The sequence below is a fragment of the Mercenaria mercenaria genome, chromosome 15, assembly GCF_021730395.1.
Source record: "Mercenaria mercenaria strain notata chromosome 15, MADL_Memer_1, whole genome shotgun sequence".
NCBI lineage: Eukaryota > Metazoa > Mollusca > Bivalvia > Venerida > Veneridae > Mercenaria > Mercenaria mercenaria.
The window spans coordinates 15,952,689-15,971,837 of NC_069375.1; the positions used below are offsets into that span (position 1 = coordinate 15,952,689).

Below are 19,149 nucleotides of genomic sequence, written 5' to 3' on the forward strand. Positions count from 1 at the left end.
GTGACCCCGTTTTAAATCAACGAGTCATTGGTGTTTTTGCTGCCGACAAACTACCAAGCGAACTTCCACGAGCACCCTTTGGATTTATTGCTAACACGGACATTCACACTAAACCAGGGCGGCACTGGTGCGCCTTTTTCAGTGATGTTCAAGGACATTTGGAATTTTTTGATACGTTCGGTAGAACACCAAATCAAAATAGCCACTATTTCCAACGTTGGACAGAAATCAAAGCAAGCACTTTACAGATAAATCATATTCAAATTCAGAGTGATACTTCAGCATTATGTGGACTATATTGTATATTGTTTCTCCATCAAAGACTTGCTGGACATACCTATCAAGACTTTTTAAATGTATTTGATGCAGCAAATCTAGATTTGAATGACAATTACGTGGCTCATACGATGTTGAACGCATACTCTCACTGTGTTGGAAATGAACATGACAATAATCAGACATGTACTTCATTACTGAAATGCTTTTAGTTCTTTAGTGCCTAGTTGGATATTAGATTAATAAATGGAGAGAGAAAACAATTCACTTGTTTGTCGTTGTTTTATTTATAAAGCAAACAACAAAGCGGTTTTATATGTACTTTATTCTTCTTTTGTACAGATAAATATAGGTTACATAAAAGAAATATACATATACGCTTTTACTGTTTTACACAAGGAGTAATTTTAAAGTCACCAATCATGAATGCTTCTTCATCTAGTTTTTTCCAACTGGCACCCTGATTTGCTAAAAAGTCCTCAACAGACATGATTGAAACTATTTGCGGATCATTTTCGTCAACCCTATTATTACTATCACTAGCGATTTTGAAATGTCCGTAGGCATAACTCCTCACTGCATCCATGAGGAATCTTTTGTCGTCTACTGCCGATAATGATATTTTCTGAGTCGTTTCGCCAAATAATTCGTGTCTGTGACTTCTAAGAGAATGCATGGTAGAGACCGTGTTCGTTTCATCAAACAGAGTGTTTTTGTAACAATCATGTTTTAAGTCCTTTTTAACTGTCACTTTAGCAACGCCTTTTGCTCGTTTCTCTTCTTTGCCATTACATAAAAAACTATACATTTTGGACCGGAGTCCTATAAATTCTGAAATTGGCATTCCATTTGTTTCGTCCTTCATTTTTCCTAAGACCTTTTTATTTTGATCACTATGAAGAAAATGTTCTTTAGGGTAGTCAGATGTGTCAAAATAGTCCAGCGAAGCTTTCATGTCTTCATATATATCCTCCGTTTCGCAGGAATAGAGCACGCTGTCTGTATCTGTCATTTGAAGTTGGGCGCTGTCTTTGTATTTCTGTTTGATGTAATTATACCAAAAGTCATACATCAGGCATTTGCTCAAGTCTGAAACCAGATAACACATGATAACTATGCATGCACAAAACAAGAGGCTAAAAAGATGCAAGGGAAAATGTTGTGATTAGAATATAAATAAAAGAAATAGTAGGAAAAAATACATACCTAATATGCACATACCGCAGTAGATGGGTTTAAACAAGTTGACTTTTGTCTTGAATAGTTCCACCGCCACCAGATCTTCATTGAAGATGGTAGTATGTTTGTAAGTGGGTTTTGCAGTGACCTTTTTAAGTCTTTTCTCTGTATGTACCAATTCAATGTTCTTATGACGTCTCACGTTTTCCATTGTCTGTAAAAATGTATGAAAATATATTTTAAGCCATAAATTTTACGTAATATTAGTAAACATAAAGAAAAAAAAAGAGAAAGTAATATTAAAGTAAAATGCGCGTTTCTTGTTGAGTATTGAACAAAAACTATAGACTTACTTTTCCAAACACGGATACATTCATCAGCTTGTAGAAATTCTTCTCAAACGTGGATTTGGCTTTCTTTCGCATCTCCGTGTTATGATCAATGTAGGGCTTCATCCACGCTTCTTGCTTGAACTTCAAGATTCTATGAATGGTTTTGATTTTCATGCCCAAACGCAGGTACAACTGTAAGTTTCTGTAGTGGAGCACATAATGATCTTTATCTTCTAATGTAGTCAACAGTTTCTCCACTTTGCCACGGTTAGGAAGGGGATCATCCTCAGACAGTCCATGCAGTTTTCTAAGCAGATGTTGCGCATATGGCGATAGAACTTCGTTAGGAATAATCTTTCGTTCAGGTGCCAAGGGCAGACAATTATGCTCATCATGGAGATTTTTCGGATACCCTAGGGAAACCTCTAGGATGTACCCCGTTTCTCCCTGCTCAGGAACGGACATGACATCAAATAATTGAATGTCTCTTTCTTCCATGAAAGCAAAGTCTGAAACCGGAAGTGGTTGGACCATGGACCACCCGTAGAGATTGTTTGCGTCTAGGTATTGTAGAAATGACGTAGGCTGTGAAGGGTCATAATCCTGCAAATACGGGTTGTTTGCTTTCTTGTAACGATTAGATATCTGGGACACACCTCCACGAATGCCAGCCTCTACCATCAATATTTTATCAATGTCCGTCAGCAACTCGAGTTTGACACCCGTCATTTTCAAGCAAGAGGACCAGGAGAGACCAGGTGAAGTATAGAAATGACACGGATCCAACTCGTACTGTTTCATACACAAAGTTCGAAATGACTCGAACACGTCACTCAGTAATAGCACGTCAGTTTTTAAGTAGAGATCGTGATATTCACCCAAAGATGTCATGTTGAACATCTTAAAGACGGTCTGTGCATGCTCATAATCTTCATTCGAAATATGCTCCTGTTTGATTGTCGAATAAAATTGCTCTCTAGGTGGTAAGTGTGACTGATCAAACTTATCAAAGGAATCCATATATTCGTATGGATAAACGCCCTTGCGAAGAAGAAGACCTGCATCTTCGTTGTTGACAGTTTCAGACAGCACATGCTGGAAGGCTTCTAATCCATCTTGAGCTAAATTGTCCACCAAAGTTTCTAACGAGGTTGGAAGAAATTGAAAGCTGTCAATAAACCGCAGCTTGTCCAGAGAAAAACATATCGCTCGGTATTTTGAGCAATGCACTTCAACTGATGGTCTTTGAAAAGTCCTAGGTTTTCGCAAAGAATGTGAGCATCAAAGTTTTTCAAGTTGTGAAATATCACGGGAATGAACTTTGCTTGCTGACAACTGAGATTACAACTGTTACAGGCTGGTCCGATGATTTCACCCGTCAAATGATTATGATGTCTGACTATCCTACCATATATCTTGTCATAAGCAGTAAATGTTTTTTTACAGATACAGCAGTCAACGGCATTTGTAATGAGATCATCATGTTCGTCAGTGATCTGCATGGGCTCCACTGTTGAAAGAATTTCCTGTATTTCTTCCTGCTCTTGTAATAAACTTTCAATAAATTTACTACTAGCGTCTTCGCCTCTATAAATCACAGAAGGTTTGGTGTATCTATCATCTTCGCACACGACTTTGTATCCAAACCCACACACTTCAAGTTTGGTCGTGGGTGTGGCAGCCGAGTGTTTGTGATTAGGCGCACACGTATGTAGTTTCATGTTAATGGTTTCAAAATCGGCGTAGATGACGAAGGGCACTTTCAAAGTTTTTTCATAATCTTTGAATTCTAGAATGTCATTTTCACCGGGAATAGGGAGTTCTATCCTTTGCGCTTCATGCCTCGAGCAGTATTGTTGATGCTCCTGCAAGGATGTTTCTTTGCGAAAGCCATGCAAACAGTAAGGACAGAAATATAGTTGCCCCGTATGCCTGTTTGTGCGAGACAGAAAGCGATTCAAATTCGTAATTAAACAATAATGTGATGTCTCCTCACAGGTCAGCCACAGTAAATTCACATGGTGCAGACGATTTCGCTTTTCAGTAATTCTCAATGGGACGATTGAGTCGTCTTCATAAGCAAAGATATTGATGGAAATATTTTCATTTTGGTTTTCCACCTTGCGAATTTGCGATAAGGTAACGGGATAGGTGATCCCGGACATGTTGACTTCTTGTTCATATTGATAGTAATGTTCTGCACGTTGAGGTTGTATTAAAGTCGGATGTAAAGATGCTAACAAGCAGTACAGGAAACACTTGTTGTCTTGGTTCTGTATATTTAACAGACTGTGGCTTAAATTAAGTGTCTTTGGCAAAGGAATGTATGTGGAACCGCCAACGGGTCTGTACACCACTGTATGGATTTCAAGTTTCAATACTTTTTTCACGTACCATCCCGAACCTTCACGCAAGAATTTTTCCAAACTCGCAAACATTTTCTGCATAGCTTCATTTATATCGTGATCATTAAAGTCGTCCAAAGACAAAGTTATATAAGTTCGGCTTCTGAAATACGGCGCTGTAACTGTCGCATCTTCTCCATCATCTCTCTGCATCTCCACTTGTACACATAAATTCCACTTTATGCCCCTCAATGCTTGTACTCTAGACTGCAAAAATGTTCTTACTTGATTTCTGATATTGCCAAAAAATGTCAGAGCGTCGTATTGTTCACCACTCCTTGGGTATATATTTCTGTTAACAACAGCATTCTCAATCGCCGATTCGTCAGCAGAAGGGTGCATGTTTTCACTAGTTTCAGTCCGCTGCTGCACTTTCCCATCATCCCTATCAAGCACTTTTTCACCATTATTTGGGACAGGTTCATCATTATTCAATGTACGTGGTTCCGTCTCCATTCGGCCTCCTTGTTGATTTAATGGGTGATTTTCTGTCACGTGTTGAAACAAGTCGTTATAATTTGGAAACACACAAGCACAATGTCTGCAGGAAAACTGAGATCTGGACTGTCTCTGAGTAGAGTGTGGATGCGCACTGGCAATATGTCTAGTAAGATGATATTTTCTACCAAAGTGTTTGCCGCACGTCGCACAAGTGAAAGATGTCAGTTTGTGTTTGTTTTCGTTGCGTACTTCGTGTACATTTTTCTCGTGAATACGTAGATCTGTTAGACGTATATATGATTTTTCACAGTATTGACACTTTTGTTTACCTAAATGACTCTGCATATGCTGCTTCAATGTTATTTTATTTTTGTATTGTTTAGAACATATCACACACGTCAATTGTTTTTCTTTGTTATCCACTTTCTGATTTTCCTGATTTAATAATTCCTCATCACTGCTTTCTTCTGATCGATTTTCTCTTTGTCCTTTTTCCATAGTTCTGTATTATATTCTATAAAAAAAAACACAAAATATTCTGATTATTTGATACAAAATATCAAGCTGACTGTCTCATCTACACTGACTAGATTCGTTTTTGAGTGCATTCTAATATCAATCAACATATTCACAACCTTATAATTCTATCCTTTTAAACAATCTATTTTATGTCTTTTCTGAGGGCGGAAAATTAAAATTCAGCTTACAGGCTATTTCGATTATCACGCCTAGATATACTTTACATTTTTTATGAATATCATCAGCAGGTGGTCTTTTTCAATTTATTTTCTTAAGATAGTTTCAATAAGCCTAAATAAGTATGATAAATGAGATTATCGTGTTCTTGGCAATTCAATTTTACATTTAATAAACAAAAACCAGCGGGTGTTTTCCGATTGCTTTTTAAATGTCGCGAATTATATGCAAAAATAAATGAGATAATTTATTTTGACCCGTTCTTATATAAAATCAACAGTGGCATCCACGGAGACCGTGGGAAAAGGTGTCTTTCTTGATAGTTGTTGCATGAAAATAAATAAGCTTTCCATCAACTTCTATTTGAGACGATTCATTCATTTTTTTTACCTTCTTTATATGGTATAGTTTATCCATTGAAGTTTGGCGCCTTTTTTCTTTCCCCTGACTTGTGTATGCTTTCTTCCATAAAGATGTGAGTTAGCGCCTTTTTTCTTGTTCCTTCTTGAGGGTGTTAACTTTATTCTGTCAAAAGGCATTTCTGATAGCGGTTTATCTACATAAAATTTCGGCTTTTCATCGTTCTCCATGGATTCCTTTTTTTCATTTTCATCTCTGTTGTTGCTCTGTTTTTCAGTGGAAATACTTGTCTCTGATTTCATATCCGCATTCTTGACACTGTGTATTCACTTATCCGAATTTATGTTGTACAAAATTCTGTATACTTTCTGATATTTTGCTAAATCATGATCGATTTTTTTGCATGTTAAGCAAGTATTTAAATCGAAAAGCATAAACAATCAGTGTAGGCACTAAACTGCCTCAAAATCAAACATCTGTTCTTTCTGATCGCTCGATAAATATTGAGGTCAGCGAAACCGAAAGTACACTTTGGCAGGTGGTGCTAAAATGACGTAATTTTAATACTGGTTTGCATATTGTTTTAAACAATACCGATCTGCGACTTTGGGGTTATTGGATCAGTCTAAAATCACTCGTGCCAGTTTTGTAAACATTTGCCTGCGGGTACGATTTAATGGTTAATTGTTTGCCGATTATGACAGTAGGTGATAATAATAAAAGCCTTGGGCATGTATCTCTTGATAAACAAGGGGATTATAGACAACTATCAAAATTATATTTGAAGACTAAATTATTGATTTCCGGGCTACTCGATACGAAGTTTCAAGGTAGCCCGGCGGACACGCTCTAAAAAAATTAGAAGCCTGGCAGAATTTTTTGGTAGCCCCCGGGCTCCGGACATGTGATTTCTGAAACCCTGATGTAAAAATTATCCAATAATATCCAAAATTACGAATGTTTTGGTGATTTAAGGGGACGCATATTGCTACATTCACAGTTCATACAGCAATGCGGAAGGGGTGCATATTCAAGAAATCAATGGTGGGAAAATAAAAAACATATTCCTAAACTGATATAATACTGATGGACACCTGTAATATTCAGTATTTTGTGGATAAGGATGTGGTACTATGAATGTAATAGGAAAACAGAGGTGTTTGTGAAAGTACATTCAACACAAAATATTTAGCTTTTGTATAAGGAAAAAACAGGTTTTTTACAATAACAGTGTTCCAAATAATGTTGAAGGGATGAGATTTTCTTTCTAACACACCAGGTTTGCTTAAACATGTAAAAATTTAACGCCACGTCAGTTCATCTCGGGATGGACGCCATATTTCTCATTGATAAAAAATGTAAACAAAAAAATCAGAGTGGGATTAGCATTGCAAGGGCATAACATGACATTCTACACAATGAATACCTTAGAACAGATATCTAAGATGCTACACAGGTCAGGCGGGTTAAATGCATAATGTCGATCACTTGAAATTCATCTTGAAAAGGTGGTTAATTTTAGCTTGTTTACATGGTTTTTAATTTTCCCACGACTTCTCGGTGATTCACTGCAAATGTATTACTGCGCCGGACGAAAGGTAACTCTAATAAACAACGGGAGACAACTTAGGTGTCAGCACGTGTACGATTTTTAAAAAAACATGTCGATGATTATAATTTCTTATCAAGTAATGAATCCTATTCAGATATTCGTCTTTAATATTAGAAAATTATTAATTTCTGTGGACATTTGTCAAAAAATATTACCTACAGTGGACTACTTTGCGCATCAAACTGGTTTCCGCTTCAGTTGTGAGGCACTTCCGTTATACTTTTGACAACAATAACAAAACACAAAATGAATCAATAAAGTCACTTATAAACCGACTGCTACTTAAATCAAAGCAAGTAAAGTTGTTGTTACAACATTATACATGTTCGTTACGTTATGAGATAAAGTTTATCTTGAACTGCATAATCCATTAACTACGTTTACATGATATTGCATTTACAACTTATTTGACCCCATTTTTTTACGTGAATGACAGCATTCTCGTGCAACTCGTGCAAACAGAGTTATGAAAAGTATGGTGGAGAATTCAAGGACAAATTATAAATGACATTAAAATGAGGATAACTGTATATTCGTCCAGTTTTGATCATTGACATTCCTGCTGTGTATTAGTAACTTTTGTTAACAAGATTAGAATGTTGCTTTTGCACATATACACATTGATTGGACCTCTCAACCAAATTTCATACCTTATTTTAGGGATTTTTAAGACAGTACATTTTCAAAAGTTTGTTGAATGTGTTTTGATATTTAAGTGCATTGCAATTCATGAATACCAAATTAACAAGAGCTGTCCATAAGACAGCCAAGCTCGACTATTCGAAATATTGTCACAGAAGCTGGAAATTATTACCCAAAATGTTAAATATCAAAAGAGTTTTAAGTTCAAAAGGGGACATATCAGAGTTATGGGACTTGATGCTATCAACTAGTTTTATAACCCCGAAGAAACATGTTAAGTTTCAATTCAATATCTGCATTAGTTTTGGGGATAGTAACTTGCATGTAAAACTTTAACCAGAATTTTCTAAGTCCAAAAGGGGGCATAATTTGCTCAAAATACATGTTAAGAGTTATGGAACTTGACCCAGTGAGGTAGGTAATTGATCTAGAAAAAGAATAAATAAGTTCCAAATCTATATGCCTTTTAGTAATAGCTGTATGTACTTGCACGCAAAACTTTAACCAGAATTTTCTAAGTCCAAAAGGGGGCATAATTTGGCCAAAATACATGCCAGAGTTATGGGACTTGACCCAGTGAGGTAGGTAATTGATCTAGAAAAAAGAAAAAATAAGTTTCAAATCTATATGCCTTTTAGTAATAGCTGTATGTACTTGCACGCAAAAACTTTAACCAGAATTTTCTAAGTCCAAAAGGGGGCATAATTTGGCCAAAATACATGCCAGAGTTATGGGACTTGACCCAGTGAGGTAGGTAATTGATCTAGAAAAAGAAAAAATAAGTTTCAAATCTATATGCCTTTTAGTAATAGCTGTATGTACTTGCACGCAAAACTTTAACCAGAATTTTCTAAGTCCAAAAGGGGGCATAATTTGGCCAAAATGAAGGTCAGAGTTATGGGACTTGGTGCTATCAACTAGTTTTATAACCCCGAAGACACATGTGAAGTTTCAATTCAATATCTGCATTAGTTTTGGAGATAGTAACTTGCATGTAAAACTTTAACCAGAATTTTCTAAGTCCAAAAGGGGGCATAATTTGCTCAAAATACATGTTAGAGTTATGGAACTTGACCCAGTGAGGTTGGTAATTGACCTAGAAAAAGAATAAATAAGTTTCAAAGCTATATGCCTTTAAATGATAGCTGTATGTACTTGCATGCAAAAACTTAACCAAGGTGTGACGCCGACGCCAGGGTGAGTAGAATAGCTAGACTATTCTTCGAATAGTCGAGCTAAAAATTAATAATGGCAACATTTCTAGGCCTTTATTGTTAGCCACTAGACTTCTGTAATGATAAATGTTTAATGTATTAAGGGGAATATACTCTTTTAGTTTTGTAATGTGGCATTCCTTGACCACCGTATCTTTTCTTATGCACTACTTTGTAAACAAACTAAATAATGTGTTTTAGCTCACATATGCCAAATGAAAAGCAAGACAGTGAACTTATTTCACATTCTTTCTTTAAATTAGAATCTGTAGGACATTGATAAATGTTTGGACAAAGTGAAGCACTATTATTTTTGCACCAAAAAGTCTTAATTGTTGACTTTGAATGTACACAAGAAGTCTTATGTAATTCAACAATAACTTTCTTGTTTCAGTTTTTCTCATTTTTATTTTAGTGAGCAATCCTTTGTGTACTTATAACAGTTGAAACAGTATTCATTTCATTTACCAAAACCTTGTACTTTTTTGCAGGTAAATTTTATAATACCCCACCCACTTTTTTCTAATTTCAAAGTATGCGTCCCCTTAAAACTATGTATCAAACTGTACACGATTAACGTTTACAGTGTCTACAACCAATTACTTTACACAACTGTGTGTACTGTGATTTATCCTCCATTATTTTGGTCCTTCAAAGTTCTGACGTTTAGATTGCCCCGTCACAAATATAAAACAATCTGAAAACTGAACGTCGAATTATTTCGACTATTCAGTTACTTACCTGCTCGTCTTCTTGCACGGAGGCAGCTAGTGGTAAGCCATCCGCTACACGTGCTATCATTGTCATTAACACCATGATGTCAGTTATGTAGGAATTATTAAAAACTAACGGATATTTTGCTCATTTTAACCGTTTACTTTTTGTTTTGACGTGGCCGGTGCCAGTTCATGGTTAGTTTGATTGTAATTAGCCAAAAGAATATAGAACAAGTTCTACGTGTAAGGTCTTTATTTAATCGAGTAGTTAGTTTTGTGATAATTATGAACTAATGTTAGAGCTATTACTTCACTTAATTCGGTCTACTCATATAACTTTCCTGCTAAAAATGAAAACCCAACACCATTGATTAAAAAAATATCTGTCAAATAATCCATTTTATTATAATTATCAATTTCAATGTAAGACTGGTGATAAAAGTCTTCAATGTAATACAAACAGCAGTAAACAAGGAGTCATCAATCGTGCAACATCGGGCATTTCCGTATACTCCGGTAAATACACGTCTATTGCGTAGCATAAAGGCCGAGGTGATCAGATTGCAACAGTCATAGGTCAAAGAAAAAAATACTGTATTTTATAGTTCTGCTCGTCTTCTTGCACGGACGCAGCTAGTATAGCTAGTCTTACCAGTTACAAATGGACACACTTGTGCAGGGGTGCACATTTTGGGCCATATATATTCTCACACATATGATAGAAATGGTTCAGCGTCGTGCACTTCGATGGGTAACAGGTGATTTCTCACCTTTCTCCAGTGCTACTGAAATGCAAGAAAGACTGGGTTGGCGCTCTCTAGAACATAGTAGATTGGATTCCCGCTTTGTAATGTTTTACAAAATCTACCATCATCTTTTTGCCATCAATCTCCCGAGTTATACAAGTACCATCTAGATTTTATAGACAGATGCACCCGTATAGTTTCAGACAAGTACAGGTCACCTCTGATTACCAGAAATTTTCATTCTTTCCACACTCAGTTGTATTGTTGAATAACCTGCCTAGCCATATAGTTACCATCCCTGACCTTGTTACATATAGGGTTACTGCAAGGGTAAAATGAAAGTATGTATGCGGAACAGTACAGTAACGAGTGAATCGGCCCTGATACTCCTTTAACTAACTGGGCCGAGACTGCTAGCAATTCTACTCACTCTGGCGTCAGTGACGCACACTGATTAAAGATCATATCTCAGTAACCACAGCATGCATTGGATTGAAACTTCACATATAGCTTCTAGTCAAATACCAAGCTGGATAACTCCTGGTTGAATTCAATGTAAATTATGGCCCTTTAGTTAAAGTTTTGCGCGCGGAGAACTGTCAAGCTGTGTCTCAGTAACAAATACATGCACTGGGTTTAAACTTCACAAAGTGCTTTCTAGTCATCAAACTGATCAAACGTATTTGCATTATCAAGGTAGATAATTCTGGTTCAATTTTATGCAAATTGTAGTCTTTTTCTGACTTAAGTTTTGCGTGCAGCTAACAAACTTCAAACAACGCATTCATTCTAGCTATTAAACATATTTTCACAACCAAGGGAGATAACCATTTCCTGACATCCCTATCTTTCTATATGTAATGAAAGTTTACAAGTTTTATTCGTTTCATTCTAAAAAGCTGTTTCTTTGATGGGTAGCCATTTAAAAAAGAAATCTCCAGTGAATATGAATCAAATGTCCAGTGAATGAGTAAACTGATATCAGTCATGAAAACAAATCTTCAAGACATGACCAAAATCTGATTGACCCCCTTTTAGATTCTGTTTAGGCTTAGTGTAGACTAGCCACTAAACTGATAATAAAACATTTGTCACAAAATTTCAACTTCTGTAATTTTTCTTTTATTTTATGTAATAGTGACAAATGCCAGTCGGTTTTTAAGATTTTCGCTGAGAACTGATTGTAATATTATCACGACATTGGACATAGTTCGAAAATATTTTCTGATTGATAAAGCACGAAGTTGTACATTTAATTGAAGAGACAGCTCACCAGCTGAGTAGAAAGTATTCTGCCAGTGGATAACAAATTTAGCTTCACCCAATCATGACGGGACTTAAATAAAGAAGCTGTATATAAAAATATTAATATTAATTGAGAAACTGATCAGCTACCGACGAAAAATCGATTTAATCTGATTTACGTATCGCATTGATACAATAAAAAGCAATTGTTTTTATATTTTTTTATTACGTAGTGACAGTAAAACAATATCAAAGTAGTAATTTTTATACAGCGCTTGGTAAGATAAGACTTGAAGAAAATGATGAAATCATGCTCAGATCGCCTCCTCGAAACAAAACATGTATAGATGTGCAGATGAAGTCATCTGAATAAAGAACATAGAAGAAGTAAATGAACATAAATATAAAACAAAGACAAAACAAAAACACAAATGAACACTGTGGAGCATCGCCTTGGAATGGTCAGTGGTAAAATTACTGCTGGGGAGCTTAACCTTTAGCCTGCTGGCGGCAAGTAATTTTGTCTTTGCGAACAGTGCAGACCAAGAACAGCCTGCACATCCATGCAGGTTGATCATGGCCTACAATGTTCTCTATTCAGTCAGTAAATTTTCAGTGAACACAAGTGCCCAAATTGAATGGTTGGCACGTCCATTTTAGAAATTTAGCAGGGTAATTCTCTCGCAATCTCCACTACGTTCCAAAATCATACTTCAAATAAATGTGAAGTACTAACTACAAAACCTTGTTCAATAGATATCTTTCTACCATAGCGCTTTTGTCTAGTTTCCATTCCCCCTTGTAAAACTTGTATGTAGAACTCAAATCAAAAGCTTGTTCAATAGATATCTTTCTAACATAGCGCTTTTGTCCGGTTTCTATTCCCCCTTGTAAAACTTGTATGTAGAACTCAGAACAAAAGCTTGTTCAATAGATATCTTTCTACCATAGCGCTTTTGACTAGTTTCCATTCCCCCTAGTAAAAACAAAGACAAATATCAAACAGGGAATGCCACGTACCAAAATCGCAGCCTCCCCAAAACGAAACCTACAGCACACAGACGTGCACACCACAAACACACACACATACATACACGTGCACACACACAAAGCCAGCACCACGGGTGGTAAACGCGCAATCCAATTCCCACTAGGAATACGCTAAAATGGGTTGCGCGACTTCCGGTGCTGGTGTTTCGCATTAATATATACAAAATCGAGGTAGGTGGGTTTTTGTTTTTGTAAATAATGACATATTTACGAGTGTTTTCGAAAAAAGCAAAATGCTATTCGACACAAAAATGAATAAAGATCATATGTGTGAAATACCAACTTATTAAATTAAGAATCAGCACTGTTATCACGAAAACTCTGCTGGCTCGAACTGTCAAAAAAACATTGAATTATGAAAAATGAAAATTTTCTAACTCTTGTGCCTTCTTTCTGGAAATGTGACGCTTCTAATGATCAAACATGTATAAAACAGTCATGAATATTACATACACTTGAATGAAATGTTGCTTTGGGGGGAAAGATTGGCAAAAGATAATCGGGAATGGCGTTGCGCCCCGGGAATGGAGTTGCGCCTATACATTATATACACTATGATGTATAGAGAAACTCCATTCCCGGTGCGCAACCCCATTCCCGATGAGTTTTTGTCAATTATGTCCCCGTAAGCAGGATTTGAAGCAAATAATTTATGATATTCGTTACTTTATAATAGTTGAGTTATCATAAATAGCATCAGATGTCCTCAGATTAGGCATATGAGGTCAGAAACTTCTATTGTTGTTGATTTCATACTTTTTTCACGTTTCGTGTCGCCTGAGTTTTTGTGATAATAGAGCCGAATCATAAATTACAAACCAGATATTTTACATACATTGTATATGATGTATTATCATATTTGTGTCGAATAGCATTTTGCTTTTTTCGATGAAATCTATTCTTGTCTCATATTAAGCAAAATCATAACTTAACATACCTCAATTTCGTCTCTTTTTTTACGCGCAACACCAGCACCGGACGTTGCGCAACCCATTTTAAGCGTATTCCCAGCAGGAATTGGATTGCGCGTTTACCACCCGTGAACACACGAGGACAAAACGAACAAACAAAGGAACACACACATACACGCGCACACACACAAAGCCTACACAAGAGGACAAAACGAACAAACAAAGGAACACAAACTTGTATGTAGAACTCAGAACAAAAGCTTGTTCAAAAGTTATGTTGATGGACTATGGAAGAAAAACATTTGCGTAATATTCATTTGTCGAAATGCGCGATTTAGGTGAGAAATGCGCGACTGAAATGGGCTTTAATTGTGTTCCAGTACATGACTGTTTATCATACTATATATAGGGAGTATGGTATAACATAGATACTGGTTTATTCTTTATAGTTTGGTGCAAGTGTTATAACCTAAATATGCTATCTTTAGGACATTATGTAATTAAAATATGAGATGACTAACTTTACTTTCATCCACCAAACATCTGCTATGCAAGTTTCTAGAGAAATATAGATATATTTCTTGTATTTATGCCTACGTTGTAATAAGTGTTATTTTACTTAGTGGTCTAGAATTTAATGTCATATAATGTAAGCGTTATATCTTAAGCGTTTGCCGTATAAGTTAAAATGATTCCTTATTTTTTAAGTTTATTGAAAGTTTATAACTTTTACATTTAAATCAATGTCCATCAGAGCGTAATAACATTTTCTAAAGGAAGCGTTATTGGTAATGCTTAAATGAATATTTTTTTCTAATATGAGCCGTGCCATGGGAAAACCAACATAGTGGGTTTGCGACCAGCATGGATCCAGACCAGCCTGCGCATCCGCGCAGTCTGGTCAGGCTCCATGCTGTTCGCTTTTAAAGCCTATTGGAATTGGAGAAACTGTTAGCGAACAGCATGGATCCTGACCAGACTGCGCGGATGCGCAGGCTGGTCTGGATCCATGCTGGTCGCACACCCACTATGTTGGTTTTCTCATGGCACGGCTCATATGATATTTAGAATGAATGGAAATCTATTAAGGATTCATGATGTATCCCAGTTGCTACAACAAATAATGTTACAGATATTTTGTATACTTAGCGGAGAAAAAAGTACTGTAAAACTTAAAAAAGAACTGAAAGGATGGAGACGTGGGTAATGGTAAATACCAGCTCAAATACGTACAAGTAGTTCCTTCGAGTCTTTACAATAAGATTAATAACCATATAGATATGCATTTTTTTGGAATTTAGATAAAATGAGCTACATCCGATGCCATGTAAACGATTTGCTAGCACGCCTCTAAGCTATACTTCTCAGGTGACTTTTTATCCATTGCCTAATATGTGCACTCAATCAATTATATGAGCTTTCTGCTGTCCACAATTTTTGACGTGAAGTATACACTGCCTAAGAACCACTATATATCAGACAGCATCATTAGCAACGCGCCAGAAGTTTTTTTCCTCCTTAGTGACTTCATATCTAAAAGGAAATTTTCAACTCTATATTCCTTCACAATGGTGAGTCCGCCTTACAAATTAATACTTTTTTATGCCTATTATTAGTACTAGTTATATTGCATGTTCCTGTAATCTGTTACTTATTTTATTTCTTTTATATATTTTTTTATTATTTGTACGACTGTACTTCGCAGACAGTTTAAAGTCAATAGATCGGCAGATGAGACAGAAAGTGTTCTAAGTGCTCTTTATCTATACGTACATAGAATTATATGTACATAACTTTAAATTCGAAGATGAAAATGATTATATGCTAATAAAACTGAAGAACAATGCAAATGAAAATAAAACATAGTACTTGGATGTTGTTCTGGTCCATTGGGATCATGGCTTTATTTGCAGTTTTACTGTAACAGAATTCCGCTTAAGCCGTTTCAAGGGGGCGAGAGGGGTGTTGCACATTTCATTACCTTTGATAAACAGATCCAATAAAGCCAAGTCTGCTATTTTTTTCCTCTGTTCTGTTCGGTTCCATGCTTGCAAGGGATATTTTACAGGTTTTATCAGTAAATGGCTACAAAACGTGTAAATGTGCACACTGAAACGCTGTGTTGATATTAAATTCCAGTAATCTATGGATTAGCAGGTTCATTGTTTCGTATTAAGTCCAGACAATTAATGAACGCATTGTATTTCTATATATATTTTCACATATTCATACACTTTGTTTCGATAAACACATGCATAAAAATTTTGAAAATAATCATTGAATTATTATTGAATAGCAAGTCAGCTGTAGTCGACAAGCCACAGACTGTTATATATAAAGGTTTTGTTTTTCGAGTGCACAACCTGAATTATGCGTCTGGAATAATGTCACCACAAATGATACGATTTTGATCATAATTAAGACCATATTCTACGTTACCCAAACAACGATATCTATTGAATATTCAATGTATGACTGTAAAACGTAGGTCACTTTATTTTACAGCGTGAATGTATCTCCATCCATCTTGGCCAAGCCGGGGTCCAGATTGGCAATGCCTGTTGGGAGCTGTACTGTCTTGAGCACGGGATCCAGCCCGACGGTCAGATGCCAAGTGACAAGACTATAGGAGGTGGAGATGATTCTTTCAACACTTTCTTTAGTGAAACTGGAGCCGGAAAACATGTTCCCAGAGCTGTGTTTGTGGACTTGGAACCAACAGTTGTCGGTATGGTTGATAAACAACTAAAATAGTACTTACTTAAAATGAAAATCAATATCCTTTGCTGTTACGAATAACAAATGTCTGTTATGACAGTTAAAATAGTTAATGTTCTTGTTGAATCAAAAACTAAATGGACGTATGAACATTGACAATGCTGACAAATTCTTACAAGAATTACACAGAGATTAAATCTGATTTGCGCATACCTGTTTATTTCAGACGAGGTTCGTACCGGCACCTACCGTCAGCTGTTCCATCCCGAGCAGCTCATCACCGGCAAGGAGGACGCCGCCAACAACTACGCCCGTGGTCACTACACCATTGGTAAAGAGATCATCGACTTGGTTCTGGATAGAATCCGTAAACTTGCTGATCAATGCACTGGTCTTCAAGGCTTTTTGATCTTCCACTCTTTCGGTGGCGGAACTGGTTCTGGATTTGCTTCACTTCTCATGGAACGTCTCTCCGTCGACTACGGAAAGAAATCCAAGTTGGAGTTTGCAGTTTACCCTGCTCCACAAGTATCTACAGCTGTCGTCGAACCGTACAATTCTATTCTTACCACCCATACAACCCTAGAGCACTCTGATTGCGCCTTCATGGTTGATAACGAGGCTATCTATGATATTTGTCGCCGTAATCTGGACATCGATAGACCAACTTACACAAACTTAAATAGACTGATTGGCCAGATTGTCTCCTCAATCACCGCCTCTCTGAGATTTGATGGCGCACTCAACGTCGACTTGACTGAGTTCCAGACCAACTTGGTACCATACCCACGTATCCACTTCCCTCTCGCCACATACGCCCCCGTGATCTCCGCTGAGAAGGCCTATCATGAGCAACTGACCGTGTCTGAAATCACGAACGCATGTTTCGAACCAGCCAACCAGATGGTAAAGTGTGATCCTCGTCATGGCAAGTACATGGCCTGTTGCATGCTTTACAGAGGTGATGTTGTCCCCAAGGACGTCAATGCCGCCATTGCTACCATTAAAACAAAGAGAACCATTCAGTTTGTTGACTGGTGTCCAACTGGATTCAAGGTCGGCATAAACTACCAGCCACCAACTGTCGTACCGGGAGGTGATCTTGCCAAGGTCCAGCGTGCTGTATGCATGTTGAGCAACACAACAGCTATTGCGGAGGCCTGGGCTCGTCTTGACCACAAGTTCGACTTGATGTATGCTAAGAGAGCGTTTGTTCACTGGTACGTTGGTGAGGGTATGGAGGAAGGAGAGTTCTCCGAGGCCCGTGAAGATTTGGCTGCCCTCGAGAAGGACTACGAAGAGGTCGGGATTGATTCTGTGGAAGAGGAAGGCGAGGAAGAAGGAGAAGAATATTAAATTCAATGCTACTTAGCGCGACAAAATTGCTGTTTTTAATTATCTATTCGATCTATCTTGACCTTGCAGCAGTTAAAAATATCTCTACAAAATTTCTGTTCTCTTTCTAATTTAACAATGGTATTGTCATGAAATAAAATTTGTTCGACCCGCTAAAAATTAAAATTGACTTCGAGTACAATAATTAAGAACCTTTGACATAAATTATCCTTTTTAGATGTACGGATATAATTTTATTTGTTTTAGAATCCCATCAGATATACTCTCTCTATTATTTCTTCTTTAGAACTGGACAAATAATTTTGGGACACCGTAACATTTGCATTTAAATGAACCTTATAGAATTAAGGTCATGCTTTGCTTTGATTTTCTGTAGCCGAGATATCGTTATAATGGTTATGACAATTGTTCCATGCCGGATGTTATTACTTTACTATATACATATATATGCGTGTTGTGGTTCGGAAGCAGGTGCGAGCAGAATTCAATTTACCTCGTTCTGCTTGTACACAAATCTTGGAACAAACGGTCATCTGTTGCGAGGACCTTCCCTTAAACGCGTATGGTTTTTAGACGAGAACTAATTGTGTGTCCTTCGCGTAGTGTATACACTTTAAAGGCTCACAGTGTGACTGTGACATTTTCCATTATGAACATAAAATACAGTAGTCTCTTGTTAAATCCTATTTCTGATCATTACATTAACATTTGTTAAAGGTTTTAATATTGCTGAATATACTAGAATATTTTTACTGAATCCATTGTTTTTATTACCAAAGAACCCCCTCTCCCTAACACACACACGCACGCACGCACGCACGCACGCGCGCGCACGCACACACACACACACACACACACACACGCACGCACACGCACGCACACGTACACAAACTATTAAATATCATGTGCAATATTAAAAGTCGTGCTTTTCTAATCATGTAAGTACGCATAGCATCTACATGTATTTGGAAAGCTATTTCACCTGTTTTTAAGATAAAAACTTAAAGCATTATAGACCTTTAACATATGACACAAATGTACATCTTTGCATGTATTACAAAAATTGTTGCACAGGGAAATAAGGAATAAAATTCTTATTGTCTTTGCATCTCTTAACACAATTTTGCATACTGGTATTCAGCTTACGTATCGCCTCGCAAAACTGAGATATTGGTACCGTTGAATTTATATTGAAATGTTGTCAAGAACAATTATATCATTACAGGCATACGAAAGAACATTCAAACCGA

The 19,149-nt window shown here is 36.8% G+C and overlaps 2 protein-coding genes across 2 annotated transcripts; one reads left to right on the forward strand and one right to left on the reverse strand.

Annotated features, from left to right (window-relative positions):
- Positions 1-582: 582 nt before the first annotated feature.
- On the reverse strand, positions 583-5,131 carry LOC123531918 (uncharacterized). The gene is made up of 4 exons (XM_053524079.1): positions 3,108-5,131; positions 1,809-2,955; positions 1,498-1,669; positions 583-1,365 (listed from the first exon to the last, which is right to left on the reverse strand). The coding sequence occupies exons 1-4, from the start codon at positions 5,129-5,131 to the stop codon at positions 659-661; spliced, it is 4,050 nt and encodes a 1,349-aa protein (XP_053380054.1). The 3' UTR covers positions 583-658.
- Positions 5,132-15,290: 10,159 nt separating this feature from the next.
- On the forward strand, positions 15,291-18,656 carry LOC128548926 (tubulin alpha-1A chain-like). Its single transcript, XM_053524638.1, has 3 exons — positions 15,291-15,396; positions 16,331-16,553; positions 16,770-18,656. Exons 1-3 carry the CDS (start codon positions 15,394-15,396, stop codon positions 17,897-17,899), a joined length of 1,356 nt encoding a protein of 451 aa, XP_053380613.1. The 5' UTR covers positions 15,291-15,393; the 3' UTR covers positions 17,900-18,656.
- Positions 18,657-19,149: the final 493 nt, after the last annotated feature.